At 48.2% G+C, this 26,437-nt stretch overlaps 1 protein-coding gene across 2 annotated transcripts in view; it reads left to right on the top strand.

Annotated features, from left to right (window-relative positions):
* The window catches only part of XPNPEP1 (X-prolyl aminopeptidase 1), a 54,054-nt gene that overhangs the window by 15,717 nt on the left and 11,900 nt on the right, over positions 1 to 26,437 (top strand). For both annotated transcript variants that reach the window (XM_059398528.1, XM_059398529.1), the window contains 11 exons: positions 11,015 to 11,078; positions 12,474 to 12,578; positions 15,304 to 15,396; positions 15,709 to 15,852; positions 17,827 to 17,922; positions 20,056 to 20,137; positions 21,667 to 21,877; positions 23,685 to 23,774; positions 24,314 to 24,364; positions 25,704 to 25,762; positions 25,900 to 25,977. In XM_059398528.1, the coding sequence (XP_059254511.1) occupies positions 11,015 to 11,078; positions 12,474 to 12,578; positions 15,304 to 15,396; positions 15,709 to 15,852; positions 17,827 to 17,922; positions 20,056 to 20,137; positions 21,667 to 21,877; positions 23,685 to 23,774; positions 24,314 to 24,364; positions 25,704 to 25,762; positions 25,900 to 25,977 (1,073 nt within the window). The remainder of the gene's footprint in view (positions 1 to 11,014; positions 11,079 to 12,473; positions 12,579 to 15,303; positions 15,397 to 15,708; positions 15,853 to 17,826; positions 17,923 to 20,055; positions 20,138 to 21,666; positions 21,878 to 23,684; positions 23,775 to 24,313; positions 24,365 to 25,703; positions 25,763 to 25,899; positions 25,978 to 26,437) is intronic.

The raw sequence follows: 26,437 nt of genomic DNA, 5'->3' as shown, positions 1-26,437 counted from the left end.
GTCTAGGCCTTTGTGTTGCTTACATACCGTACCCTATCTTCTGTCATACCCTGTCCTTCCAAGAATTGTCTGTCCTGCCTACCTTCTTCCCATCCAGACTGTCCCATTCCTCTGACATGGCTGGAAGAACAGCCAGATTGTAGATTGTACAGTCTGTAGTTTGTAGGCATAATTCTGAACACCACCCTCTCCTCTCCTTCCCCCACCAACCATTACCTTTGATGGAAGCAACTCAGTAAGTGCCCTTTACCTCTGAGAACACTAGTGCCCTAAACATGGAGGAGTTGGGTTTGGAGAGGTGGAGACTGCATGTGATGGGGCCTAAGGGCAGGAGGGGCGAAAGGATTCTAGTATTTCCTCTTTGAGGACGTTGAGTCAGCAAGTGTTTGAATGGGACTTTGAATGGTTCCAAAGGTGAATTTAAGATTAAACTCCTGCCCTCACTATGCTTACGGTTTGTTAGAGGGAAGAGACAACATAAAAAGTACTGTTCTTACATGGAGTCCTCTCTACATACATACTTTATAGCCTTCACTTATGTGCAAGGCACTGCCCTAGGTGAGTTGCTTCGTGTCCTAGGTGAGGACATGAAGGTGAGAATGGCCCTGTTCTGGAGAAGCATATGGTTGAGTCATGGAGTAAAGACATGTCTGTATGACAAGGTGGAATGTGGCAGTGCCATCAAGAAATGCGGACAGGGTCACCTGGGTGGCTCAGTGGGCTAGAGCTTCTGCCTTCGGCTCAGGTCATAATCCCAGAGTCCAGGGATCGAGCCCGGCATCAGGCTCTCTGCTCAGCGGGGAGCCTCCTTCCTCCTCTCTCTCTGCCTGCCTCTCTGCCTGCTTGTGACCTCTGTCTGTTTAAACAAAAAAAAAAAAAAAAAAGAAATGCAGACAAAGCACTGGAAGCTTGAGGGTGAGAGGGAAGATGATGGAAGGCTTAATGAGCAGGGGAGGCTTTGGAACTGGATGTTGAAGAATGGGTAGAGTTGGATAAGTAGAGGAAGTGGAAAGGATTCTATGTGGGAGGTTAGTAGGAGCAAAGGCGGAGATGCAGGGAAGGTTGGAGCGCTTTTCGGAAACACCATGGCAAATCCTCCTGGCAGAAGCCCAAGGAGGGCATAAGCTATAGGGGGAAATACAGCTAGTCCTGTAGGATCCTTAAGTTGTAGGTAATAAAAACCGCCTTGAGGTCCTCTGAACAATAAAAAGACTTTATAAGGCTATAAGGGCAGGGCCACTGCTTTGGCCCAACTCCAGCTTGTGAATGATGGGATCTGGACTTGTGGAATGTCAGGGCCTCAGATGGGGCGGGGGGGGGGGCGTCTCATGGAACCTGAGGGCAGGAACTCAGCTGGCCCAGAACAACTGGGATGGGAAAGGCTTCAGCTCTTGCCTTAGATCAGTTTCTCCCTTTTTTAGGCAAGGTAGATGGTAAATAGGGGGCCATCCAACAGTTCCCACATTTATACCTCTTGCTCTTTCATTTTCAAGATACCAGACTGAGCTAGAACCTCAATCCCAAATCCAGAGTCCTGAGTGAGAACTTGATTAGCACGGTAGCTTGGTGTTGACCCTGGGTCCTGGTGTGTGTGCGTGTCTGTGTGTGCGCCTATGTGGGACGGCACTGGTGAGGGTCCACCATGATGGAGGGGTGGCGTGGAAGAGATTACTGTTAAATTGAACAGTTGCTAAAAGATGTCCACTTTAACTGGCCTCTCTTCTGCTCCTCCCAAAGGTGTCAGATCCCATGGTGGCGACAGTAGCGTTAACCTGGGGTAGGAGGAAGCTTGGCCTCCTGCCTGGAAACAAGATTTCCTGGCCTCAGGAGCAAATGAAGGGCTGAAATGGATAACCAAAGGGATTGGATATTTTGGGGGCAATAGCATGAAGTTCAGTATACTTCAGTGTTTGGAACAGTATTCCCCAAACAGTATTCCACAGTATTCCTGTTGTGTCTCAAGGTGTTCTGCAGAAAGCATATTCAGTGGTCAAGAAAATAGTGAAATGAGCTTCTTTTTATTATTATTATTTTATTATTCTATTGTTATTATTTATTTTTATTATTATGTTTAGCAAGTTTAACATTAAATTTATCATCTCAGCTATTTTTTTTTTAAGATCTTATTTATTTGAGAGTGACTGAGAGAGACCGTGCATGAGTGGGGTGGGGGGTTGTGAGGAGGGGTTGTGAGGGAGAGGGAGAAGCAGACTTCCTGCTGAGCAGGGAGCCCCGGGGAGCCCAATCTGGGGCTCAGTCCCAGGACCCTGGGATCATGACCTCAAGCTGAAGGCAGATGCTTAACCGACTGAGCCACCCAGGCGCCCCATCTCAACTATTTCTAAGTGTATAGTACAGTAGTGTTAACTGTGTGTACATTGTTGGGTAGTAGATCTCTAGAACTTCTACATCTTGTGGAACTGAACTCTGTACCCATTGAATGCCCCCTACCCTCGCCTCCCACTAATCACCACTCCACTTTCAGTTTCTAAGAGTTTGACTGCTTTATATACCTTATCTAAGTGGAATCAAACCATTGTCTTTTTGTGACTGGCTTATGTCACTTAGCATAATGTCTTTAAGGTGTAGCTTATGACAGGATTTCCTATTTATTTATTTATTTATTTATTTATTTATTATTTTTTTGTCAGATAGAGATCACAAGTATGCAGAGAGGCAGGCAGAGAGAGAAAGGAGGAAGCAGGTACCCCGCTGAGTGGAGAGCCCAATGTGGGGCTCGATCCCAGGACCCTGGGACCATGACCTGAGCTGAAGGCAGAGGCTTTAACCCACTGAGCCACCCAGGTGCGCCAGGATTTCCTTTTTAAAGGCAGAATGATAACCCATTGTATGTATATACCATTTTTTTTTTTTAATATACCACATTTAAAAAAATCTTTTCATCTATTGATGAACATTTAGGTTGCTTCCAGCTCTTGGCTCTTGTGTATAATGCTACAGTGAACATGGGTATATAAATGTCTCTTCAAGATCCTGTTTTCAGTTATTTTGGATGTATACCCAGAAGTGGAATTGCTGAATCGTATAGCAGTTCTGTTTTTTTTTTTTTTTTTTTTTTTTTTAAGTAAACTCTATCTCTAATGTGGGGCTCGAACTCGGGACACCAAGATCAAGAGTCGCATGCCTCTATTGACTGAGCTGGCTAGGCGCTCAGTCTAGTAATTCTTTTTTAATTTATTGAGGAACTCATACTGCTCATACTGCTTTTTATGGTGGCTATACCATTTTACATTCACAAGGGTTCCAGCAAGCACTTCTTTTCTTTTTTGTTCAGTAATGGAATCCTAACAGATATGAGGTAATATCTCATTGTGGTTTTGATTTCCATTTTCATGATGATTAGTGATGTTGAGCATTTTTCCTATGCTTGTTGGCCAACTGTATGTCTCTTTCCGAGAAATGTCTATTCAAGCCCTTTGCTCTTTTGAACAGTTTCATAACTGCAGGACTTCTCAGGGCCTTTAATATACAGATATGCACTATGCAACTATAAGGAGAGGATGAGGTATTCAGCATTTTCTAGACTTAAAATGTTAATGGAATTCTCACAGTCTTCTCAGGGGCAGGCTCAGGGACTCAGTGTTTCATGGAATTCCTTGGTCTGTTGACTCACAGTAGTACTTTTCATGCTAGTATGGATCAGAACTTGATCCTTGAAGAGGTGAGAGGAAAGGGAGATCCTTGTGTGGGGAGGAGAAGCCACTGAAGACTGGGGTTCTGCAAAGGAGGAGGTGAGAAAGTACGAGTTGTGAGTATAGGAGAAGTAGCAGATCTGGCTGGAGCAAGGGGGCTGGTGGCATGTGAAGAAGCCATGGTGGTGGGGTACATTACTGTCGGATTGAGCAGGCAGTGGGGAGGTGGGGGGAGGTGGGTGCACTGTAGGGTGGGCGTTGGTAACGATTCTTCTATTCACCGCTGTTCTCTAGGACAGATGAACAAGACTCACCACCTTCACAGGAACCCAAGTTTCATCTTGGCTGAGGACTAGGTGAATAAGTAGGTTGGTCAACACAGTCTGGGCCTGAGTCATGGTAGAAGACTAGGTGACAGGCTCCCCAGCATTTAGGAAGGGCAGACTCTAGCCTTGTCCCTGAAGAAATCCTTTTTTCCCCCCTGTCTCCTGTCAGTGATAGGCTTTAGCCTTTGGACTTGTGATGTTTTCCAGTTTCTGCCTTTCCAGCATCAGGCAGTTGCCCTGGACTGATGGGATTGCAACCATTTTATCTCAGTTTTGAGCAGGATGAGCAGGATGATGGTTCCTGTGGTGGGAGCACATTATGTGGTAGTTGGTGTGGGGTCTTTAGTGAGTCACTGTCTCAGTGTGGGTTCTCCAGAGGGACAGAACCAATAGGATATATAGAGATGTATACGTACAGAGAGACTAATCCTGAGGGATAGGCTCCCACATGAGGCTTCTCTGGTTCACTTCGAATTTGAACTGGAACTCGAACTCTACCACGAGGGCTCCTAGTTCTCCAGCTTGCAGACAACACCGATGGTGTGTGTCCCTGTCTGAGTTAAGGGCCTGAGAACAAGGAACGGTGATCTCTGAGGTCAGGAGAAGATGGTTGTCTCAGCTCTAATGAGAGAGCAAATTCCACTTTCCTCCATACCTTCAGTGGATTGGATGCTGAGCACATAGGTAGGACAGTCTTCAGTCTGCTGATTCAGATGTTGTCTCTCCCAGAAACCACCTCAATAGTGTTTTCCCAGCTAGCTCTCTTTGGATGCCTTAACCCCCAGGGTGACACAGAAAATTCGCCCTCACAGTCCCCTAGCACACTGTTGTGTGAAATCGGGTGTCCCCTCTGAGAGGGTCGCACAGCCTGTTGTAGCGTCCCGGCGGAAGACTCCTTACAATTCTGATTCATTCATGAGCCTTCACCTCTAGGGGAGGCCTTGGTGGAGGAAAGGCTGGACTGTGAATGTTATTGAATTAAAAGTTGAAAGTTTTCTGGTTAAGGGTCGGTTGGGATTTCAGTTTGTATTTTCCTTCCTGGAGTTAGGGTACAGTCTATATGTGTACTAGTAGGGGATGTCCTTGTAGCCAAGATAAGCCAGGTTTATTTCGATATTCTTCATTCTGGGTGGTGTTCTTGAGCCATTTTTTTTCTTGTTATTATAAAGCTGTTAATTTTTAAAATTTTTTTATTTAAAAATTTTTTAAAAAGATTTTTATTTATGTATTTGACAGAGAGAGACACAGCGAGAGAGGGAACACAAGCAGGGGGTGTGAGAGAGGGAGAAGCAGGCCTTCTGCTGAGCAGGGAGCCTGACATGGGGCTCAACCCTGGGACCCCAGGATCATGACCTGAGCCGAAGGCAGACACCCAACCAAATGAGCCACCCAGGTGCCCTATAAAGTTGTTTCTAATCTGATACCCTGATTTGGGCCTAATATGCCCAAAGCAGTTCCTTGTTAAACTGGGGAATGGCAGTGAGACTGGCCAAACCATAGGTGACATTCCAGGTTCTCCACAGCTCTTCATCCCCTGCTAATGATCCCAGAATTTTTTTTTTTTTTAAAGATTTTATTTATTTATTTGACAGAGATCACAAGTAGGTAGAGAGGCAGGCAGAGAGAGAGAGAGGAGGAAGCAGGCTCCCCGATGAGCAGAAAACCCGATGCGGGGCTCAATCCCATGACTCTGAGATCATGACCTGAGCCAAAGGCAGAGGCTTTAACCCACTGAGCCACCCAGGTGCTCCATGATCCCAGAATTTTACAATTGGATGGCTTCTCCTTGGATGAGGAATCTGTGAGTCAGGGATTTAGGTTTTTATCAGCTACTAGGGAGCCACTGAGGGCTTTGGAACAAGAAAGTGACACAATTAATCAAAGGTGCAGTGTTGAGTGTGGATTGGAGAAGGGACATACTGGGAGCCGAGAAGCCATTGGGAGACCATTGTGGGATCCCGGAGTCAGGGTCCGGAGGGCTTGGACTTGGTCCTGGCTTTAGGAGCAGAGAAGAGGGGAAGGATTTGGAGGAGAAGCAGTAGAACACAGATTGAGTGTGGACCTTATAGGTAGATGGCAGAGGGGCTTGGGAAGGTTGGAATCTGGGAGGATTTGTGGGGGCATCCAGAGAAACAAATGAGAAGTCCTGAGCTCCTTGTTTCAGTACCTTTGGCGAGGTGGGGCATAGTTGGGGTGACGGCTCCTTGGGACTCCAGGGCCCTGCCGGGACTGTGAGGACAAGGAGCAAGGGTTGGCTTTGTGTGTGACCTGCCAAAGCAACCTTTCCAGTAATAGAGAGGCTGCTGTTCTCTGTGGCTCTTGTTCCTGATTGTTTCATTTTAGGCTAGATTGAGGGTTGATGGAATTTCTCCTACGGGCGGGGAAGGGAGCGTGCCGGAGAGTGAAGGGGAATCTTGAATTCTGTCCTTTGTGTGCTTTCCGAAACACAAATACACACACCCACACACTGTTCCGTGCTAGAGAGAAAAGGCACCCCAAATGCATAATTACGCGAAGACTGGGCACACCAGGAGTCTGCTTCTCGCTGTCTTCTGCAGCTCTGAGGGTTCATTCTTTGTAAACCCGGAACAAGAGTTGTGGCAATCATGAGTTTGGGCCCAGGGGGACTTTCACAGTGAGGAATTGTCCATTCTTTCTGGGAATCTCATTGCTTTCATGTCCCATCTAAGCCAAACATTGAGATTCGGTGGTGCCACTGGCTCCAGACCCAGAGAATCCTTGGTTAGGGCCAGAGCTGTGCCAGCACTGCTTGGAAATCCAGAGTCTTTATCCTCCCCAACCTTAAGGCTTCATATTCTGCTCCTGGGCGTAGTGTAGTCAAAGGGTCATGTTCTGTCAGAGGTGATTCTGCCAACTTGAATTTTTGGTTATTTTAATGGTTTCTCCTTCTGGAAGACTTGAATCAGATTTTCCTAACCTCTGTCCTACTCCCATTCTTCCTGGAGTTGGCTTCCTGTTTTGTATTTCTTAAACAGACTCTCTTCTAGGGTGGAGTAGTGATTTTTATCACAGAGTGATTTTATCCACTGTATTAATTAGAGTATCGCTAGCAGTGGTCCCACATCTCACGGTTTCAGTGGCCTGGTACTTGTCTCTTGTTTACGTAGTGGTCTGGAGTGGGTGTTCTTGGTTGGTGTGTGACTTTCTTCTACTAGGAAGAGAGTGATTCGGAGATCCAGGCTCTTTCCATCCTTCCTCTGGTGGAAGGGGGAGGAGTATGGAGAGGCCACACTGCTTTTTAACTGTCTTGACCCAGACATCACCTTGGCCCCACATTCCATTGGTAGGAACTAGTCATGTGACTCCATCGAGCTGCATGGGGACCTGGGAAATGAAGTCCTAGATGGGAATATAGTTGTTGGCAACAGTAGGGGGGGTGTGTTATCATCACCCAAGGCAGGGCATGGATAAATGCCAGTGTGCATGATCCTGAAAAACAACACATGGCCATTCTCTAGTTTGGAGTGGGTCAGAAAACCCTGGGGAAGAGAACATGTTTGAGCTGGGTTTTGAGAGGGGGCTAAAGCTTTTTTTCCCCTTATTTATAGATGTGCTTTATTTGGCTATGTATTATTTACGTTGTTTGAATTCAGTGCCAACCCTTAAAAGTTAAGTGATCTCTCATGAACACATACTTAGCTTCTGGAATACTGCAGGGTGGGAACATGTGGCCTGCATTCTAGCATGACAGACTCAGAGCTGAGAAGAGCTGCTCTCTGGAAGTCACTTCCTTATCTGTTTTACTTACTTAGTTTACTTGCCCTTACCCCAAGACATTGAAGTTTGAACCCACAGTTAGAATCCCTGCTGGTCTGAATAATGTGTTATTTTCGTACTGCTGCTGTAACAAATGACCACAGACTTAGTGGCTTACAATAACAGAAACCTATTATCTTATAGTTCTGGAGTCTACAGTGGGTCTACTGCTGCGTTTTTTTCTCGAGGCTCCAGAAAAAACGCAGGAGCGTTTTTCTCCTTGCCTTTTCCCGTTTCTAGAGGCCACCTACATTCCTTGGGATGTAGCCCTTCCTTCACTTTCAGAGATGGCTAAGGTTTTAACTAGGTAGAGGAAATAGGTTCATTTTTCCTTCTGCTGTTCATTTATTCAGCAAATACTGGTTAAGAGCCAGACCAGTACGAGTTACCTATGCTGTGATAGGGTTAGCGACGGGGACAAAAAAAGACAAATACCCCGGACTCATGGAGCTTCTATTTTGGGGCAGGTTATTATAATAGTAATGTAAGAAAGAAGAGAGCATCTAGAAAAATGTGCTGTACTCAGAGGTAAAGGCCAAGTGGCCACTCTGGGTGGTGCAGGCAAGCCCCTCTGCAGGGGTGACATCTGATCTGAAATGCAGTGATGAGAAGGAGCTTGCCGTGCCACCATCAAGGAGAGCCTTTGGTAAGCACAAGAAAGAGCCTGTGCAAAGGCCCTGAAGCAGGAATGAGCTTGGGAAGTACAGAGAACAGAAAGCAGGCAGTGTGGCTTGAATGTCTCGCATGGCTGGGAGAGTGGAGGAGAGCTTTGTGAGGAGGGCTGGGCCCAGTCAGGCGGTGCATTGGACACTGGGCTGGGTTTGGGTTTTATCCTAAGTATGATGGGGAGATTTTGGCAGGTTTTTGAACAGGATGCTGATAGGGCCTACAGAGACATTTGGGAAAGCTCACTCTGAGTGTGTGTGAAGAATGGGTTTTTGGGTCCTTGGTCAAGGTGGAGATGTTTGAGGCCTGGACTGAGTGCTGGTCTTAGAGATGGAGAGAAATGGTGGTTTTGGAGAAAAAGCCAATAGCTCTGCTTCCTTGTTTCTTTTTCCCAGCATGCTAAGGCTTTGGCTTATTTTAGACCTTTTTCTATTCTCTGGGGAGAATGTTCTTGGGTTTTGCCAGCTCCACTGCTGGGGGAAGAGTGGGAGGCCCAGGCCCAGTGCTTGTCTGGACCCTGCCTAGCCTGTTGGTGTGGAGGTGACAGCTTCGGTCAGTGACGGCTTCCTGGCATGTTGACTACTTAGGTCATGTCTAGACATTCTTGCCCAGACCTTGTCTTGATCCCAAACCAAACATGTTCACCTGCTGTTAATTCCACCTCCCTTTGGAGAAACCTGCCTCCTTCCTTTGTGGATAGGCAACTCCTCTGAGAGGCCCTGTCCCTCCCTCCCTCTTGCCTGGGTCTGGGTGGGGCATTCCTGGAGAGGTGCGTCCCTGCCTGGAAGAGTCTGGCTGTGCCGAGGTGAGCAGTACTTGTCTGCCTGCCCTTTGCTGGCATCCTCACTGTGTGTCACAGGTGGGTGAGCCCCAAGCAGGGGAACTTCCTTGTCCAGCAGAAGTGTCCGCCGGGTCTTCCCCATTGTGTACTGCGCGGTAGAGCACCAGACTTACTTTTGTTGACTTAGTTTGCTCAGCCTCTTGGTTGCTTTCTCATCGTTCAGGAAGAAACTAATACTCTCTGTTCCATTGCATATATGCAGCCCTCTCAGCTTTCTGCTGAGTTGTTTTAAACATTAACTTACTCTTCCTCACAGCAACCCTAGGAGAAGCGGTGGGGCGGGGGGGACTCCTCTGCCCTCCATTTTTCACTTGCACCCAGTGATTACTGGGTTATAATCAAATGAGAATTCTGCAGTTCATACGTGCTACTGGGGGCCATTTCTTCTTGTTCAAGTGTTTTCTGTTTTGGGAATAAAACATGTGCCTGCTGTCGCTTGCTGCAGTCTGAAGAGAGCTGTTTTAGAAATGAGGAACTGAGCTTGAGAGATGCCGTGAGCCTTGCGGCGGACCACATCGCGGGGCCTGCTGGTGGCAGGTGTCACCTCGAGCCCTGTTGTGGTTCCCTCCTCTGGCTGCTCTGACATCCCCGTGGCTAGCGGTCCTGTGGCCGCTTTGGGGCTGTGGCTGCAGCTGCCTCGATAAAAGGGGCAGGAGTGAGATGTGGATGCCTTCTCATCCCTACTCTGTGTTGATCTAAAAAGGCCTTGGTCCGGCAGCCCCGTGCTCCGTCCTCAGCATTCTTAACCCCGCCAGCTCCTTTAGCTCCAGAGAAAGCTGCCAACAGAAGGAGTTGTAGTTCTGGTTTCCGGCCCAGCACATCCTGGCCCTGATGCTGACCTGGAGGTGGGCAGGTTGATTAAAGTTTCTGTCTTCATCCTTCAGGTTTCTCTTTTGCCAGTAGTCTTGTCCTGGAGAGTTGTTATGAGGATGGGAGATGACGGGTCATATGGCAGCTGCACGGCCGAGTGCTTCAGAGCCCAAGTTCAAGGCCTACCTCTGCTGCTCGTGGGACTTTGGGGAAGTTACTTAACTCTCTGTGCTTCACGGGCTGTTGGCAGAAGGCACCCCGTGGCCATGTACCCTCTGCACGGGAATGAGAACCTACTGTGTTCTCTAGTCTCCCACCCCTTGCATTTAGAGGCGAGGGAATGGCAGAGACCTGGTTTGGGTTATGACATTTTCTTCTGCTGAAGCCTCCTGGATTGGAGGGAGCGTTTTCATGTATTTCCTAATAGGAAGGGACAGGATCTGCACAGGAGCTATTGGTGACGCTGCCTTGGAGGGGAACACACACAGGAAGTTCAGAAGCAAGCTCATGCCTAAAGAGATCTCAGAGAATTATTGGCACCTAAAACAGAAATTCAGCCCTTCCCTTCAGAAAAATAACAGATGCCTAAATGTCAGCGGTAAGGAAGGGAGAAGGCTGTTGGTTTGTTTTTTGAGTAAGATGTCAGTGAGGAGATTGCAGTTGATTATGTTTTGTCTTGATTTGCTTTTGTTCTCCAGAAGAAGAAATAGAGGCTGGTGGGAATAGCCCTCTTAGCCCTTCACTAATTAGGGTCTTCAGCAGTGTGCGCCGTGCATTTTTCATGTTCAGCTTGATTTTTCTGCTAGGCTCTCTGTTCCTTGACAGTGCCCAGGCTTCGCCAGCCTCTGTGTCCCTGCTGGGCCTCGCACACAGCTGAGCACGTGGAGAGCAGGCGCCCGTGACCGGTCGAGGTTGACTTCTCCCTCCTTTTTGTTTTCCAGAGCGAGTACATTGCTCCATGTGACTGTCGGCGGGCCTTCGTCTCTGGATTTGACGGCTCTGCGGGTGAGTTGCTAAATTCTCTCTTGGTTCTTTCTGTACTTTCGTTTGCTTCCCAAAAATAACTGGGCCAAGTTTCAGCCTGTGACAGAACCAGAAAGAAAATGTAAACCAGACACTCCCCTCCTTGAGCCTCTGCAGAGAGGTGTGAACTCCCGGCATCCCCCAGCTCTCAAAGTTCACCTTTCAGTGGCCCTTTTCTTGATGCTTTTGCTATTAAAGTTTTATTTATTTTTCTTATTTATTTATTTATTTTTTGCTCTTAAAGTTTTAAAACATTTTTCTTTAAAAATGTTTTGAACTTTTTTTTTTTTTAAGATTTTATTTATTTATTTGACAGAGAGAAATCACAAGTAGATGGAGAGGCAGGCAGAGAGAGAGAGGGAAGCAGGCTCTCTGCTGAGCAGAGAGCCCGATGCGGGACTCGATCCCAGGACTCCGAGATCATGACCTGAGCCGAAGGCAGTGGCTTAACCCACTGAGCCACTCAGGCGCCCCTGTTTTGAACTTTTTATTGATTATAGCATACATACGGAAAATTATATCAATTAAACTGAAAATACCTGTTTGACTAGTACTGTACATAAGAAATGGGACACTCACCGCACCCCAGAACCCCTGCCTCAGCTTGCTGGTCCTGTATAATTCTTTAAGTGCTAGGCTTTGGGGTTCAATAATTTCACTTTCAGTTTAAATAACAGAGGTTCATGTTGAGCTGCATTGCTGTCCTGCCCTAACTTTTCCAAAACTGTGCTCCTGAATTTTCGGGTGATTTCCCTCTGCCTCAGATTCCCTTCTATTAAGCTAGCTAGGCTCCTAGGCTCGGGAAGAACTGCTTCCTTTCGTAGACGTGCTGTGTTGGTTGGCCGCTCTGCCAAAAGCCTCAGGTTCTGTGGGGCCTGCGGGGACTGAGGGCAGGTAGGGGCGGGAGGCGTGAGCTCCCTGCTGGTGACCAGCGAGTCACTGTGAGTACTGAGACTCCACTTGGTTTCTCTCGGGAAAGGTGCAGCAGTTCCCTCGGGGCATTTGCTGGAGACTGCTGTGATCACTGTGTTGGAATCATTTCCACGTCTGTCTTGTTGAATACGAGACCGTTTTGACTGCAGGTGCTTAGCCCCCTGTTCTGCTGGTCTTGCAAGTGGGGTTCTGTGCTGGGACCGGTCAGCCGGGGCTGCCCAAGGACTTCTTCCTTCAGAGCGTGACCTGCAGTTGGTTCTCAGGGGCATCGACTTCTCTAGCCTAGAGCTTTTCAGAGGCCCACCTGTCCCCTAGAGTGAGTGGTGGTGTGAGGCCGGGCTGCACAAAGCTGGGCTTCTCACTGGCCTCGCCGGCCTGCTGCCGCCATGTGCGGTTGTCTATGTGGTTGTCAGAAGCCTTTTATTTTTTGCTCCCCTGCTCCAGGCACGGCCATTGTCACGGAAGAGCACGCGGCCATGTGGACTGATGGACGCTACTTTCTCCAGGCGGCCAAGCAGATGGACAGCAACTGGACGCTCATGAAGATGGGTGTGTAGAGGCTCGGCCAGACTGACTTCAGCTGGCCAGCTCTGGGAAGGGACCCGAGCGTTCTTCAGGGTGTCTGGATCTTAACCCTTTGATGAGGTCAAGGACCCTTTCGAGAATTCAGGGTGTGTTAATCCTCTTGGGCTGCCATAACAAAATCCCATAGACTAGGTCCCTTAAACAACAGAAATCTGTTTTCTCAGCTCTGAAGGCTGGAAGTCTAAGTTCAGGGTGCCAGCCTGGTCAAGTTCTGGGGACAGCCCTCCTCCTGATTGACAGACGGCCGCCTTCTCACTGTGTCCTTACCAGGCAGAGAGAGAGATCTCTCTTCTGAAAGGGGCACTGATCCTATCAGATGAGAGCGCCACCCTTATGACTTAAACATAGGAGTTTTGAGGGATGCAACCCAGTTCATGGCGCAGGAAAGCCTTCTTTCTCTCACATGCACACGCACACCCAGAGGCAGACATTTGTTACAAATGGACAGGTGGCAGCCTTTAGACTTTTTGACCGCATGCCTCTGTTACGGTGTGTGCACCCTGCACATACGTGTCTACTCGTCTGTGTGTGTACATACGTACTGGTGTCCATCTGCATTTCAGATGTGAGCACAGGTAAATTTCTTTATTGTTTAGAAAAAATAGACATGTGGGGCGCCTGGGTGGCTCAGTGGGTTGGGCCGCTGCCTTCGGCTCAGGTCGTGATCTCGGGGTCCTGGGATTGAGCCCCGCATCGGGCTCTCTGCTCAGCAGGGAGCCTGCTTCCTCCTCTCTCTCTGCCTGCCTCTCTGCCTACTTGTGATCTCTCTCTGTCAAATAAATAAATAAAATCTTAAAAAAAAAGAAAAAATAGACATCTTAATACTTCCTGCTTCACCCCAGTGGAGCATTCAGTGTACCCCTTGAGTATGGGTATCTTTGGGGCCCACTTCTCCAGCTGTCAGCACACTAGGGGTCAGCGTGTCAGAGGGGCGAATTCCATCTGCCTGTTCTTCATGTAGGTATGTGGCGGCCCTGGGGAGGAGGAGTCCTTCCTTCCAAGGCCCTCTCTGCTTCGCCGTGTCTTTCCTCGGCCCCCCTTTCTTCAGGCATCTCTCCTGTGTAGGGAAATTCTGGTGGGTTTGGTTGGAGAGTGAATCATCCCTGGGATTTTGCCAGCTATCTGTCTGCTAGGAAATAGCATGACTTCATCCTATAAAAGTCATACTAGGGGCATTAAAAGAAACTTCGTTAGTAAGTGGCTTTCTAGCGGTTTGGAAAGACATAGCCAAGAATCAAATAGCAAAATAACAACTCCGTGCCAGCTTTTAGGCAGTTTTTTGGAATTGAGATTCATGAGCTCACTTCTTTATAAACCTTTGAACTTCCCCTCTGTGGTTATGTGGTTATCAGCAGTCAGGAGGGAAAACAGTAAAGATAAGTACTGTTTTAGAACATATGAACTTTCACTCTAAATATAGATCTATTTCACCAAAGAAGTTATTAACTTGTTAGTAAAAATTTGATCAGTTAAGAAGCATACATCCAAACATAGAAGGTATTGGCTCAGATTAAAGAAAAACTGGAATATCAAAAATAACTTCAGTTCCTTTCTTGAAGCTTATTTGGTGTCCTGTGACTAGTCTCTTGGAAACGGGAAGGGCTGTTGGCTCTTGGGCGTTGGGAAGCCAGGGAGCCATCATAAAGTTGATGGTGACTGGACCTGTGTGGCCCTCTTATAATCTTTGGAAAGATTTCTTTGCTGCTGAGACTTGTGTCAACCGTCCAGTTAGGCCTGGTTCAGGGCTGGGAGCCTCCTGTCTACCATCCTGCCTTCCAGTGAGGGGAGAGCACTGTGGCATGTGTTTCCCTTACCTGGTGTGAGATGTGAGGAAGGTCCCCGGCTCCTCGCCTTCGCCATTTGCCACCCAGGTGCTCCTCAAGTGCCCAGGAGTGGCAAAGTGACCAACGGCTGAGAGGATGTCCTTTGCAATGACACTTGTACCTTTGTTGCAGTGGTTCCCAGGATGCCATTTTTATCAGGAGTCAGATGAAAGTCTGCCTTTTCTTTCTGTCTCTCTCTCTTTCTTTCTTTCTTTCTTCTTTCTTTTTGCCTTCTTACCCCATGTTTTGTTTTTTGTTTTAAAGATTTATTTATTTTGGAAAGAGAGGGAGAGCACAAACAGGAGGGGCAGAGGGAAAGAGAGAGAATCTCAAGTAGACTCTGTGCTGAGTGTTGGGCCCGATGTGAGGCTCAGTCCCACACACCTGAGATCATGACCGGAGCTGAAACCAAGAGTCAGAGTCAGACGCTTAACCATCTGATCCACCCCAGGTGCTCTATCATAGGCTTTTTTTTTTTTTTTTTTTAAGATTTTATTTATATATTTGACAGAGAGAGATCACAAGTAGGCAGAGAGGCAGGCAGAGAGAGAGAGAGGAGGAAGCAGTCTCCCTGCTGATTAGAGAGCCCGATGCGGGACTCGATCCCAGGACCCTGAGATCATGACCTGAGCTGAAGGCAGTGGCTTAACCCACTGAGCCACCCAGGCGCCCCCATCTTACCCTTCTTGCAGCCTTCCAGGATTGAGGAAAGTTCAGATTTTCCAAGTGCTGCCCATCCACCTTATAGAAAGAAGGTGCTTCGTAAAGATCCTGTTACCATGATGTTGGTGAATTGCATCCTTCTGGATAGGACTACGAGCTTGGGTACATTGGGGATTGTTTCTTCTACATTCTTCCCTCTCTAGGTCTGAAGGACACACCAACTCAGGAAGACTGGCTGGTGAGTGTACTTCCCGAAGGATCCAAGGTTGGTGTGGACCCACTGATCATTCCTACAGGTGAGTGAGCTGGAGTCCTTCTAGTGTGGGTGAGGACGTGGATTCTAGATGGTTCTCCGTATTCTTTATTTGCTTGTGGGACTTGGATCATCGGGGGCTCAGTATAACTTAAGGTCATGATAAAGGTCAAGGTGAAGTAAAGAGTTCTGGCAGAGAGGCAGGGGAAGGCTGTGGGTGGTGAAGATAACCTTTCCACAGTTCCCCATCCTGCAGACCCAGCGCTAGGCCATGGGAGGATCGCCTTTCAGAAGGCACTGTTGCCTCCCTGGCATTTGGTTCATGCATGGCTGGGCCATGTGTATTTCTCCCCAGATTACTGGAAGAAGATGGCCAAGGTTCTGAGAAGTGCAGGCCACCACCTCATTCCCGTCAAGGAGAACCTGGTGGACAAAATCTGGACAGACCGCCCTGAGCGCCCGTGCAAGCCCCTCCTCACACTGGGCCTGGATTACACAGGTCAGACCCCCGCTGCACCCCACAGGGCCCGCAGCCGTCCTCCCCATTCCCTGCACCTGTCCTGGTTCTCCCCACGCCAGCCCATCGCATCGGAGTTCCCCATGCCAGCCCATCGCATCGGAGTTCCCCATGCCAGCCCATTGCAGCAGAGTTGAGCCTGTGGTAGGATTTTGCCCCACCCTGGCCCAGTGGCATTGGATGGAAGCAGGAGCTTTTTGTGTTTCCGCAGTGGCCACCTACTTGCCACCTACTTGCCACTTACTTTGCATAATTTATTCTTGCCGGGTTCTTGTGGGCAGACCTTTGGCCACTGCTGAGATGGCTTTTTTACTTTTTAACTTTTTATTACTTTTTTACCACACTGTTGCTTAACTGCCTCCCTGACATGTCTGATACTGGAAGCCGGGCCAGGGCAGGGGGTGGTGGGTTCTAGGTTCCATTTCCTTTTCTTCTGCCCACATCTGTAGGTTTACCTTCCTAGCTCCCCTCCCCCACCCCCGCATCTAGAAACCTTCTGCTTTAGTGGCTTTGGGCGTGGGTGGGTTTCTTTGGCCTGTGTGTTAGTGGTTGGTGGGGAGCGAGCACTGTGAACCATTCGTGGGAGCTGAAAGTGTGGATTTATGGAACAGCGAGGGCTGCAGAGAGAGGCCGGGGAGGTGGGGCTGCCGGGGAGGGAGGCGTGCGGTGCACACAGAAGAGGAGAGGTGGATGGGGGATGTCTGGAATGCAGGCAGATTGCCCAGAGGGGTCCTGGGAAGAAAGCATTACAGCCCAGACTCTTGCCAAGTTTTAAACAGCATTCCCGAGCTGATCTTCAAAGCGGTGCTGGTGGTGGGGGCAGCCCCCAGCTTGCTTTTCCTGCAACGCCTTCACCGGAGGGTCGCGTGGATGGAGGGGGATAGGTACGGTGAGCGGCCCAGGGTCAGCTAACCATTTTCCATGAGAATGTTTAAAATTTTTTTTAACTGACCTGTTACTTGTAGGAGAGGGAAGAGCAGATGCGGGGGATACGCTTTTGTTTGGGCAAACGTGAGTGCCGACTACGTGCGGGACACTGTGCCAGCTGCTGGGGGAATATGGCAGATGGTTAGCCCGTTCCCGCAGGGGTGTAACCCGAGTTGTAAGTGCTGTGTCATGGCGGGTGAAGGTGGTGGTTGTGGTGGTGATAGGGTGAGCTTCTCTAGGGCTGCAGTTTCATCTGAGAGCCACAGGGAGATCCTGGCTGTGACAGGGCAAGTGTGATTTGCAGGCAATAGTCACAGTGAGTCAGATGGCAGGGAGTTCCTAGGTCTCGGCACCAACACGTGAGTCTCTGGGCTCCGAGAACGTAAGGTGGTGGGTGATATTCCCCTGGCCTCTAGGACTGGCTCAGTTTTCTCTGCCAGGCAGTATGTTCTCATAGCTCCCTGTACAGAGAAATGTGACTGTAGCTGAATTAATTGTTGGTCTTCCTTTCTAGATTATAAGCCCCAAGGGCAGGGGCTGGGTATCTTTCAGAGCTGGAACTGCAGTGACCAGCACAGTGGCTGACAGGTAGCTATGCCTGGGAAGTCTAGATTTTTCATGCACATTTGTTGGATGGACAGTTGTATTAATTTTGTGGGTGAGGCAGTCAGGGCTCTCGAACGTCAGACAGAGTTGGACAGAGGTTTGAATGCAGCACTCTTGTTTGCTCCAGTAACACGCTCCCTCTAAGATGTAGCTGCTGGTTAACAGTGTTTGGGATGGGTTCTTTCACTTGGCTCCCATGGGTCCCTGGAGCCAGAGTCACAAGCACATCTGTTTTCTTTCTTTTTCTTAAGATTTAATTTATTTTTTTGACAGACACAGATCACAAGTAGGCAGAGAGGCAGGCAGAGAGAGAGCCTGATGCGGGGGTTTGATCCCAGGACCCTGAGATCATGACCTGAGCCAAAGGCAGAGGTTTAACCCACTGAGCCACCCAGGTGCCCCAAGCACATCTATTTCTTGCAGGCATCTCCTGGAAGGACAAGGTTGTGGACCTTCGGCTGAAAATGGCTGAGAGGAACGTCGTGTGGTTTGTGGTCACTGCCCTGGATGAGATTGCATGTAAGAGCTCTGGCTTGACTGTGTGGGCATGTTTCCCAGTCTCTTCCTTGCTTCTCTGGGAATCTGTCTGTTCAGGCCAGTCCGTTTTCTGCGTGGCCAGGGAGTAGACAAGAGACTGTGTCACCAATGGGTATTTGATACACCGAATAGGATGGAAAAAAATTGCAGAGAATTTGGAGAGGAATGTGGCTTTGCCCAGAGCAGTATTTCAGTTAGGGGCTGATGTTAAATCAGAGATGATGTCCCCCTCTGGCCCGTCTCTTCAGGACTGTGACATTGCTGAGGAAGGACATTTCTTAACATTTTGTCTCTGTCACCACTCCTGAGTCTCTCGCGGCAGAAGTGGCATCCTAGGAGATTATTTTTTTCTCTATACTTTTCCTCTAGTTCCCTAAGTTCTTAACTGTGAGAATGTTCTCAAATTGAAATACTTTGACCTCAGAAAACTCAGGAACTGAAAATTCTTCAGCCTTTTTGATACAGTAATAGTTTGTGAACCTTTATGTAACCCTTATGTAATTGTTTCAGAACTTGAAGGAATCTGGTTGAACTCTCCTGTCCTGTCTTTGTTTTCTGATTGGATTTGGCCCAGGTTAACTGAGAAGAGGCAGTACCTTATCATTTTATTTTCTCACTAGAGAAAGAGACCGTACTACATAGTGTCCTATCTTTCCAATCCCCAGCCCCAAAACTTCATCAAATATCAGTGATGCTGGACAGGCCTGTGTCAGTGATTAATATTCTTAATTAATTAACAACCTTGACAATAGAGAAAATAACATACATAAAGTTAATTTCTCCCTTTGATTTTAAGAACACACATTCCTGTTGTGGAAAAGCTGGAAAATGTGAAGGAAGTAAAAAGCAGAAAAATACTCGCCTCTAGTTTCGTTACCCAGAGATAGTCACTGTTAATAATCTCTGCATATATGTATTTTATAGCTTGATTCTTCCAATGTATCAGTTTATTCTAAGCATATATAATAACACAGTAAAAATAAATACCTAATCATGGGGTTATACCGTAATTTACTTAACCATTACGCTAAGGTTGACCTTTGGGTTATTTTCTGATTTTTTCATGACTTTATTATGATGCTGCCATCAAAATCTTAGCGCATCAAAGTCTGTGTCTCGGTTTCTGGTGATCTTCTTCTATTTGAGGTTGGCTTTTAGGGGCGGTATTACGGGTTAGAGGGTGTGTGCCTGGCAGAGCTCTGGACCCGTCTTGACCTTTACCTGCCACGGACATGAATATGGCTTCCAGTCACACCCTCGCCAGTCCCAGGTACTGTCATTTTTAAAAAGTGCTAGTCTGTTAGGTAAAAAATGTTGCTTCATTGCTTTACTGTGAGAAACCATTGTTCTAAAATCGAGGCAGCACTTTCTCAACAGGGTCTTTTTTATACTTTTTTATACTTCAGGAGAGGAAGCATCAGGCAGTTGGAAGCTAAGGGACCGCAGATAGTGATGCTCTCTGCTGGCCTCTGTAGTCTCTTAAACCTACGACCTCCTCAAACCCCCTCCACACTGGCTGTAGGAGGGTCCTCCACCCTGGTTTGGCAGCACAGCCTACCCTTGGGTGGGCTCGGATTTGGGTTTCATTCATGGGCCCAAGCCCTGCTGACTCACTGCTTTTGTTCCTGTGTTGGGAAGCTCCACCTCCTTGGGGCTCCAGAAGGCCTTATTTGGGCTCCCTCATCCTGGGTGGGTCTCCGTTTTTCTACCCTCGTCATCGTCGGAAGGGAGAGAGTGCTTGGCTCTTTTCCCTTCACTTGGGAGAGCCAAAGGTTCTCCCTGCGGCCAGGCCAGGCCTGGCCGGTCACCACCAGGCGGACCATTTCAACTCTCTGTTTGGAGGGTCATCCTCAAGTTTTTTGACTAACTTCCATTCTGTTCCCGGGACGGTGATGTGGCAGCGTAAGATACAGTTCTGGTGCCATCATTCGGTGGACATGAGCAACTGCAGCCCAGAGGTGGAACCAGGAAGTCAGGTTTCCTGCTTTTCTGAGATGTCACCGAATTCCTCCACGGAAGCCTTCCATGCATGCTAAAGTGCTTCCCTCTGTAATCTACCTGTTCAAATCTCGAGTCAGGCAGGTGACAGGGTCTTTTTATTTTATTTTTTTAAAGGGCTGTTCAATCTCCGAGGGTCAGATGTGGAGCACAATCCGGTGTTTTTCTCCTATGCAATCATAGGATTGGAGACGATCATGTGAGTGTTGGCCCCACACCGGAAGATCCTTCCTTCCTCGCACCTCCTCAGAGGTTCTGTCCGCCTTGCTGGCCAACCCCATCCCTGCTTGAGATCCTGTTGAGGCGCCAGTTTTCCCCTTTCCTGCCTCTTTCTTCCTTTCCCTTCTGGTCTTCCCAAACAGTAGGTATTTTTGTACATCCTGCCTCTCTCGTAATCTCTCAAATGACTTGAGATCTGTGAAAGAAAGTACCTCTAGTACTAGGAGATTAAAAAAATAAGTAGGCAGAGACATCAGAACAAAGCCATAATGAGAAAAAAAACCAAAAAACAAAAAAGCAAAACATAGTAAGGTTAGTTCACAAAATTTCTGCTGCAAGGTCTTGGTCAGGCCCCACATTTGATTCTACGTTTTGTAGCTGCCGGTGCAAAGGGAGATGTGGCTACGCTCCATTGTACAGTTCTGGGTCCACAATTCAAATAAACTGAGGCATTTGGAAGGTCAGAAATGACACAGGAAAACCCCTGCAGTTGCGGTTTGTCGGATTGTCTATCTGTTAAAGAATTGCTTGTGGCCTTCCTGAGGTTGCTCTTCGATTTGGATGGCTCTCTTTATTCTGATAATGTTTATTAAGTTGAAAGAGTCTCTTTTGTGTGCTAGGGTGATTGAGACAGGCAGGGTCCTGGGCTAGAGCTGGGGAGATGAGTGTCTCTTCAGGGGATTCAGGCATCTAAGTGGGCACTGACTTGTCAGTGGGATGGGTATAGGTGTTACTGGAGGGGCCTGGCCTCCACTGAGGGGGTCAGAGGAGACTGACCAGTAATAATTGAAGCAGAGATCAAGGGCATATGTGAGTTGGTCAGTGTATGGGGAGCAAAGGGAATGGTGATCTAAGCAGAGGGAACAGCATGGGCCGTGGCTCTGGGTAGGAGAGAGCACAGTGCTTGTGGAGGACTGGAGTGGTTCAGTGTGGTTGGAAGGGGAGTGGGGCCCCATAAAGGAAGGCCAGTGAGACAAGTCCAGGAGCTTGGACCTCTATTCTGAGGACACAGGGGAGCTACTGAATGGATTTTTCATAAGGAACCACATGATCAAGTTTGCAGATCATAAAGAATACTCTGACTGTGAGACTGGGGTGTCCAGGGGCAAGACTGGATGCTGGGAGACCAGCTCAGAGGCCATGGCACCAATTTCAATGGAGAGACGGTGGCAACCTGGACTGGTGACTGGGCAGGGCTGGAGGCAAAGCTGGACAGACTTGATGGGGATTTAGACTGTAGGTCTGGAGATCTTAGCGGAGGGAAGGAAGGACATCAGGGACAGTGCCCAGGTCCTGGCTGGGGGAGTGAGATGGATGGTGATAACATATACAGGGATGGGGACACAACCTGGAGAACAGGATTTGGGAAGGGAATGGGGAAGAAGGAGAAGCTTCTTCGTATTGATTGTTAGAAGATGGAGCCCGTTGTAGATCTGTGGTCCCCCACTCCCCCCCGTCTCGCTCACACACCCTCGTCTCTCTGTCACCTCACCTCTCGCCCCTCTGCAGGCTCTTCATTGATGGTGACCGCATAGATGCCCCCAGTGTGAAGGAGCACCTGCTGTTTGACTTGGGCCTGGAAGCTGAATACAGAATCCAGGTGCTTCCCTACAAGTCCATCCTGAGCGAGCTCAAGGCTCTCTGTGCCAATCTCTCCCCAAGGGAGAAGGTGTGGGTCAGCGACAAGGCCAGCTATGCCGTGAGCGAGGCCATCCCCAAGGTTGGTAGTCCCGCCGAGGCCCGTTCACAGCCTGCCATGTTCCCGCTGCAGCCCCTTCCCAGTCCTGGCATCCTGCAGCTTTGTCTTTGAAACAGAGGTTGTTCTGGACGATGTCTGGAACTGGCTGTCAGACCGGGGATGCCCTCTCCCTGGAAGAGCCATTTGAGCTGAGCCGTATTGAGAGTCTGAGGGTTTGCAGAACTCATGAGTCCTCTGTGTTTTCCACAGTGTGACCCGAGAGATAATTTTAGGGGTATACATTAAAACTTAACGTTATTTAAATGTTACCTGTTTCAGAAGCAATTTAGTGTATACTAGAAAAAATATTTCTAGCATTTGAGACCATGAGATTGTAAAAATTATTTCATAAGTCAGGGTTGAAGAAACTAAGCTGATTTATTTATTTATTTATTTATTTATTTTTTAAAAAGGTTTTATTTATTTATTTGAGAGAAAGACAGTGAGAGAGAGAATGAGCGAGGAGAAGATCAGAGGGAGAAGCAGACTCCCCATGGAGCTGGGAGCCCGATGTGGGACTCGATCCCGGGACTCCGGGATCATGACCTGAGCCGAAGGCAGTCGTCCAAACAACTGAGCCACCCAGGCATCCCAAAACTAAGTTGATTTAAAGATGGTCTAAAGAAAAGTGTTATGTAAATAAAGGCCTAGAGGGTAGGCATCCAGGATAGGGGCTGTGTAGGTGGTGAGAGCGCCTGATGTCTGGGAAACACTCTGTGTGCCCCCTCTCCCCACACATTACAGCTGAGGAGTCTGGAGGCCCTTAGGAAGAGCAGCTTGGGAAGTTGGGGACTTGTCGGAGGTCAGATGATAGTGACAGCCTTGTCCTTTACTGAGCCCCTGCTGGGTGGTCAGTAGTCTCCTGTCTCCTCATTTTAACTGGGGCTCAGGGTAGGACTGGAATCTAAGCCACCTTGGATACAACCTTTTCCACTGTCCCACCCTGGGCCTCTGGCTGCCAAGTGGCCTTGGACAGGCCCAGGGGAATGTTCTCTCCGTCCTGGGAAGAGCCTAGGTCTGGCCCCCTAGACCTGCCTTTCGAGTGCACCCTGCCACTCTCACACCGTGTGACCCTCAGTTACTCAGATTTGCTTCCTTGACCCGAGTAAGGGGATGATGCCTGCCTTCTTGGTTTCATGGGGGATGTGCATGGGAGAGTGAGGGGGTAAGAGTGGAGAGAGAATGCACCCCTTCAGCAAGCTCTGTGCAAGTGCACAATGGCCCTAAATCCCCCACCTGTAAGGCAGGGCTGGGTTCTAACTTGTTCTTAAGTCGGGAAGGGCCTTTCCTAGCCATTCATGATCAGACCGTGAAGAGTAGATGACGTGTGATTCCGGAGCAAGATGGAGGAAGGAGTGGGAGCCCTTCCCTTATCAGTCACCTGTACCCCCAGATGATGGGAAAAGGCCTCCTTTGTGTGGCAGGAAAGGGGTTATTTCGGTCAAGCTTTGATCGTTAGCGAACTCTTACCACGACCGTGGAGGCTTGAAAAGCAATGTCTTCTTGATGGCCGGTGGCCAGCAGTGTCAAAGAGCCGAGGATGCAGGGGATAGAAGAGAAGTGCCTTGCTTGAGGTACTTTGCCTTTTTGGAAGAGCTCAAGCCCCTTTCATCATGCTCAGATGGGGCCAACAAAAAGGGGCCGGTCTTCAGTCCCCAGGCACAGTGAGGTGGGTCCTGAGTCGGGGGTCTGCTGATGACGTGTTAAGTGTGATGTGCCAGGCGAAGAGATGAACACCTTGGTCTTGGGTGTATGGCTTGATTTCCCATATGACTCCTTTTGCTCCTAGGACCATCGATGCTGTATGCCTTACACTCCTATCTGCATCGCCAAAGCTGTGAAGAATTCTGCCGAATCAGAAGGCATGAGGCGAGCCCACGTGAGTCAAGCAGCTGGTGCAGAGGAGGGGGTGTATGGGGGTCGGAAGGCCCAGGCCCTCCCCTGCTGTGTGGCTTTGAGCCTGGCACGAGGTCGGAAATGCTTTGAGCCTTGCAGTGTTAATGAGAGAATGAGATAAAATACTCAGTACGCTAGATCTTCACAAAGTCCAGTGTACACCACAGAAAAAGGTGGTACTTCTGTTCCTTCTGAAAAGGCCCAGTCTGGAAAGTTGCAGTGGCTTGCCTTTCCTGCCTCTGGGGAGCGGGAGTGCACCTGCTGAGGGATTTGCCCCTGCTTTCCGGCAGGCCCTTTCCTGGTTGTGCCCGAGGTGTTGAGCAGCCCAGGAGCCCTGTCCCTGCTGGTGGGAATTGCTTTGGGCTTGATTGCAGGGAGCGCCTGTGTGGAAAGCTCCAATGGCTGGTGGTTGTGCCCTGTGGGTCCGACTTTCTCAGTCCCACGTTGGGGCTGGGCTCTGAATTTGCCCAGCTGATTTTCAGTACTAACTCTTTTAAAAAAACCTCTCTGTTGTTTCCACAGATTAAAGATGCTGTTGCCCTCTGTGAACTCTTCAACTGGCTAGAGAAAGAGGTTGGTTCTTAGTCTTTGTTTAACACGTGGGTGGCCATTATTCAGAAACTGTCAACATGTGATTCTAACCATGGCCCCCTCCGTGCTCTGGTGACCATGAGGTCTAAGGTCTTGATCCAATTTTAGGACTCTTCTCTTGGTAGTTCTTTCTGGAAATTTGGTGTGTATTTAGAAATTTTTTTATTTGTAGAAAATAGTAATACAGATGAGGAAAGAATTTCCTTAACTGAGAGGATCCTTTCTGGGTCAAGGCATTGTCCTATAACCAAGTGGGATTTCATTATAAGGAAAAATGGCTCAAAATAATATTATCGGCAAGCTGACTGTATTAAGAGGAAAAGGTCTTTGTGTACATTTTGGACTTCAGTTTAAGATGTAAAACCTTTGATAGTTAATTGACCCTTGGCCATTTGTTGCTTGCCTTTTCATTCCTTTTGGTTGGCAGCAGGGGATTTCTTTGTGTCGTTGTTAAACAGTCTCATGTTCCCTTTATATATGATATAAACAACTCTTTAAAAGTAGCCTAAGTTGGAAAAAGAATATCGCCCTCACTCCTACCTGTGTAACTAGCTTATTCCCTCTGGCTGGTGTTCTTCTGTGTAAATCATTTTTACATGTCTCTCAGTGTATAGATGTGATTTTGTATTTTATTTTACTCCCTCTGTACGATAGTGTGAGCCTTCTCCACGTGCTTGGAGGCCTTTAGAAAAGGATCCAAATGGTAAAAGCGTTGTGTGGTGACAGATGGTAGCTACACTTGTGATGAGCACAGCGTAACACAGAGATGCTGAATCACCATGTCATATACCTGAAACTAACATTGCATCGTGTGTCAGCTCTATTTTGCATTAAAAAAAAAATGGATCCAAGTAGAGAGGTTGCATTTCGTTAGACCGATTTGCCATTCCTCCTCTTTTCAAGTGTTGAGATCGTTTTTAATTTTTTTTTTTGCTATTATCAATCACCCTGTAATAATATCTTTGCATATTTATCTTCTTTATTTATTTAGGATAACTTTCTTAGGATAATATCCTAGCAGGAGATGCCTTTGAATTTTTAAACTTAGATGGATTAAGTTTAGGGGAGGTTTTAGGATATAATACTGAGACAAGTAGCTGAGTGAGAAATTGAAAGGATAGAAATCCTAGTTTAGATAGCTTTGATGAGAGTCTTTGGAAATTCCCTCCTTGTTAAAGATAAGCCATCAGCTGTGTCCCGGAGGTGGCACAGTGGGGACGTGGGAAGTGAGGAAAAAATAGGCTTTTAATGCATCCTCTTTAACTTGTATGAAGCACATGAATTTATCACCCCAGATGATTTATAAGCAACTCCCTCGTAGGTGCCCAAAGGTGGCGTGACCGAGATCTCAGCTGCTGACAAAGCCGAGGAATTTCGCAGGTAAAGACCCGTGTGTGGCGGGGGTGCTGAACATTGTGGTTGTTTCTTTGGTGAGTTCAGTGAGGCTGAGAGGGCCCTGATTCTTGGCACGGTAAAATCCTTTAAGCTGGTCTGCTCTCTGTGTCTTTCTGTTCCAGGCAACAGGCTGACTTCGTGGACCTGAGCTTCCCGACGATTTCCAGTACGGGACCCAATGGCGCCATCATTCACTACGCGTAAGGCATGCGGAGTTGCTCGCTGCCTGGCTTTGCTGCTGCTTCTGCATGGGAGCCTGAGCAGGGGAGAGACAGTATTTGATCTAAGGCCCCAGTGCCCACTTCCTTGTGTCTGTCGAGACTGTTCTTAGATGGGAACTGAGGACTTGTTTTCTCTGGTTGCCTCTAAATCTCCAAGTCTCTGCCTTTTGGGAGCTTCCTCTGAGGCCCAGGTGTATGGTGTTGACCTTCTCCATGAGGTAGTCAGACGGGATGTCCCCCTCTTTGCCTTCTGAGGCAACTGAAGCTGTATTCCATAGCTCTTCATCATGGTGAGCGGAATATTTTAGTGTTTGTCTTTCTTGATAATGGCAGCCTTCCTGATACATGAGTCCAGACATCTTGTGAGCTCTGTCACCTCCATACTTAAAAACTTAGCACTAGGTTGTGGAGCATCGTGTTGTGGTGAGGGAGGTGATCA

The sequence above is a fragment of the Mustela nigripes genome, chromosome 4 (assembly GCF_022355385.1).
Source record: "Mustela nigripes isolate SB6536 chromosome 4, MUSNIG.SB6536, whole genome shotgun sequence".
In the NCBI taxonomy this organism is placed as follows: Eukaryota; Metazoa; Chordata; class Mammalia; order Carnivora; family Mustelidae; genus Mustela; species Mustela nigripes.
This window is presented reverse-complemented; position numbering and strand designations above follow the sequence as displayed.